This window comes from Cebus imitator, unplaced genomic scaffold (assembly GCF_001604975.1).
Source record: "Cebus imitator isolate Cc_AM_T3 unplaced genomic scaffold, Cebus_imitator-1.0 Scaffold647, whole genome shotgun sequence".
NCBI lineage: Eukaryota > Metazoa > Chordata > Mammalia > Primates > Cebidae > Cebus > Cebus imitator.
In genome coordinates this window covers 399,175-402,538 of record NW_016107962.1, presented here as the reverse complement: position 1 = coordinate 402,538, position 3,364 = coordinate 399,175, and the positions used below count along the sequence as shown (strand labels likewise).

General features: G+C 46.1%; 1 protein-coding gene across 2 annotated transcripts in view; it reads right to left on the bottom strand.

The window, feature by feature from the left end:
* ZNF157 (zinc finger protein 157) overlaps positions 1 to 2,212 on the bottom strand; it is a 40,344-nt gene extending 38,132 nt beyond the window's left edge. Inside the window, exon 1 of one of the 2 annotated variants that reach the window (XM_017517796.2) lies at positions 1,768 to 2,212. In XM_017517796.2, the coding sequence (XP_017373285.1) occupies positions 1,768 to 1,817 (50 nt within the window). In that variant the 5' untranslated portion in view covers positions 1,818 to 2,212. The remainder of the gene's footprint in view (positions 1 to 1,767) is intronic. The other variant, XM_017517797.2, reaches the window with a different exon arrangement.
* Positions 2,213 to 3,364: the final 1,152 nt, after the last annotated feature.

The window sequence follows — 3,364 nt, the reverse complement described above, 5'->3', positions numbered from 1 at the left end:
AGAGTGAACATGAACATTGGAAAGAAATGAAAATAAAAATGTAGCTTTCTTGCCAATGAGAAAGAAAATAAAAATGTAGCTTTCTTGCCAATGTAAAAAATTATAGAAAACCTACCAGAGGCCGGGCGTGGTGGCTCACGCCTGTAATCCTAGCACTTTGGGAAGCTGAGGTGGGCAGATCATCTAAGGTCAGGAGTGTGAGACCAGCCTGACCAACATAGTGAAACCCTGTGTCTACTAAAAATACAACATTAGCCGGGCATGGTGGTGCATGCCTGTGATCCCAGCTACTCAGGAGGCTGAAGCAGGAGAATCGCTTGAACCCAGGAGACAGAGGTTGCAGTGAGCCAAGATCGCGCTATTGCACTCCAGCCTGGGCAACAAGAGTGAAACTCCATCTCAAAAAAGAAAAAGAAAAGAAAACCTACCAGACTCTGCTAAAAATCTACTAAAATTAATAGGACATAACATAACGTAAGGGGCCGGACACAAGGTAAGATTATAAAAGCAAATAGTTTCTCTCTATAATAACAATGAGCCAGTGGAAACAAAATTGCATAATGATAGCAAAAACTATATGAAGTTTGTAAGAATAACCTTTTTTGTGCTTGTTTTTGAAACAAGGTCTCGCTCCGTCACCCAGACTGGAGTAAAGTGGTGTAATATCATGGTTTTCGGAATCAGGCGATCCTCCCACCTCAGCTTCCAAAGTAGCTGGGACTACAGGCACACTCCACCATGCCCAGCTATTTTTTTCCTTTATTTTATTTTATTTTGTTTTTCACAGATGGGGGGAGGGGGTCTCCCTGTGTTGCCCAGGCTGGTCTCGAACTCCTGGACTCAGGCAATTGCCGGCCTCCGCCTCCCAAAGTGCTGAGATTACAGGGGTAAGCCACCACGCCAGGCCAGAATAAACATTTTAAGGAGTTGGGCATATATATGATTACAAAAAGAAAAAAAAATGTTGACTAATATAAAATAGTCGTCCTGGAGCAGTGGTTCACACCTGTAATCCCAACACTTTGGGAGGCTGAGGCGGGTAGATCGTTTGAACCCAGGAGTTCGAGACCAGACTGGACAACACGGCGAAATCCCGTCTCCACTAAAATCATAAAAATTAGCTGAGTGTGGTGGCGCTCACTTGTAATCCCAGTGACTGGGGAGGCCCAGGAACAAGAATCGCTTGAAATTGGTAGGCAGAGGATGCAGGGAGCTGAGATCGCGCCACTACACTCCAGCCTGGGCGACAGAGCAAAACTCCGTCTCAAGAAAAAAAAAAAAAATTAAAAACAAACAAACTAAAAAGATAGTGTATGCAAAATATTCTTGATTGCAGCTAAAGAGATCGTTAAGGGAAAACTCATGCTCTTAATTTTTTTTTAACAAAGGCTGAGCATTAATGAATTAACATCCAATTTAAGAAGTTAAAGAGAAAATAGTACAGAGAAGAGCAGAAATTAAAGAAATAGAAAACGAAGGTACATCAGAAGAGACCTGTGATCAGAGGAGCAACAAGATGAAAAGTTGTTTTTTTTGGAAAGGCTAATAAAATTAGCAAACCTCTGGGAATCCTGATCAAGGAAAAACCTAAAGCACACACTATTAAGGCTGGACATCAAGACACAGCAGGGAATCTAAAACCTGACTACTCCAGAGGCCCTCATCCCTGACACTCATAGACTCCCATTCATTCGATTCTGTATTTCCCCACCAATTGACACCACAACTGCCAATGCATCATCCCCCCGAAGCCAACAAAGCCATCACCTCAAAATCACCTGAGCGACTATCACGCCATAAAACCTCATGCACTGCATTTAGCGTCGCGCGCCAAGAAGACTTAAACGGCCTCTGAGGGGGATTTCCGTTTCCTGTCCTCACCCCTGACACTGCACCTTCTAGGGCTGTTGATTTTGCACACGATCATTAGGACTAAGAGGCTGTAGTCTACTCACTGAACACAGCGCTGTTACGGATCGGCAGAGACGTGGTCCAACAGTGGCGTTGTCAGGCGACGAATATGGCTGCGCTATGTCGTGTCTCCATGGGGGCCGCCATCTTAGCACCCATTCCGTACAGTGGGCTGTTCCACAGAAGGCGGGGGCGAGAGGACGTTCATGGGTAGAATCTTTCTGAGGGCAAGATTCTGGGAGAAGCTGATCTTTGGAACTCGATTCTATAAGTTTGGGCAAAGTTTAAAGTGGCAGAGGTGCGTCTCCTACACAGGGAAGAGTAAGGCGTGTTCTGATGTTCAAGGGAGACACCACTGGGCAAGAGGGGGAAGAAGTCAGGGTGGTACAATCCCCCCCTTGGAGATACCACTGGGAAGAGGGGGAGAAATCAGGTTAGCACAGGTGCCCGTCGTGGGCGATACCACTGGAGAAGAGGGGAAAGGAGTCAGTGTCAAAACAGAGCGATACCCTGTCTTTAAAAAAGAAAGAAAACAGCCTTGCGCCATGGCTTACACCTATAATCCCAATACTTTGGGAGGCCGAAGTGGGTGGACTACCTGAGGTCAGGAGTTCGAGACCAGCCTGGCTAACATGGTGAAACCCCTATCTATAATAAAAATATATAAATTGGCTGGGCATAGTGGCGCACGCCTGTAGTCCAGCGACTCAGGAGGCTGAGGCAGGAGAATAGGTGGAGGTTGCAGTGAGCCGAGATCACATCACTGCACTCCAGCCTGGGTGGCGGAGTGAGAATCCCTCTCAAACAAACAAAAAATGTTATTGATTGTGGCCGGAAGTGATAGTTCACCCTTGTAATCCCAGAACTTTGGGGAAAGCCAAAGTGAACGGATCACTGGAGACCAGCCTGGGCAACATAGTGAGAGACCTCATATCTGCAAAAAATAAACAAAATTAGTTGCGCACAGCGACGCGCGCCTGTAGTCCCAGCTACTCAGGAGGTGGGGAGGTGGGAGGATCTCTTGAGCCTAGGAGATCCAGACTGCAGTGAGCCATGATCACACCACTGCACTGCAGCCTGAGGAACAGAGCAAGATACTGTCTCAATCAATCAATCAATAAAATGTTGTTGATCTTGATTACTGAGTTATTTAGTTCCCCCTACATTTACACTTGAGGCAATTGCCTCCCTCACCTCACTCTAGTCCTAGCCCTGCAGAGAAACCTTGTTCTCTAAAATCATAGACTATCAGAAATTTTCCTGTTTGAAATAATATCAATAAAAATAAAACAGGATCGGGGGTGGTGGCTCACTCCTGTAATCCCAGTACTTTGGGAGGCTGAGGCAGGCAGATCACAAGGTCAGGAGTTCCCGACCAGCCTAGCCAATATGGTGAAACCCCATCTCTACTAAAAATACAAAAATTAGCCAGGCATGGTGGTGCATGCCTGTA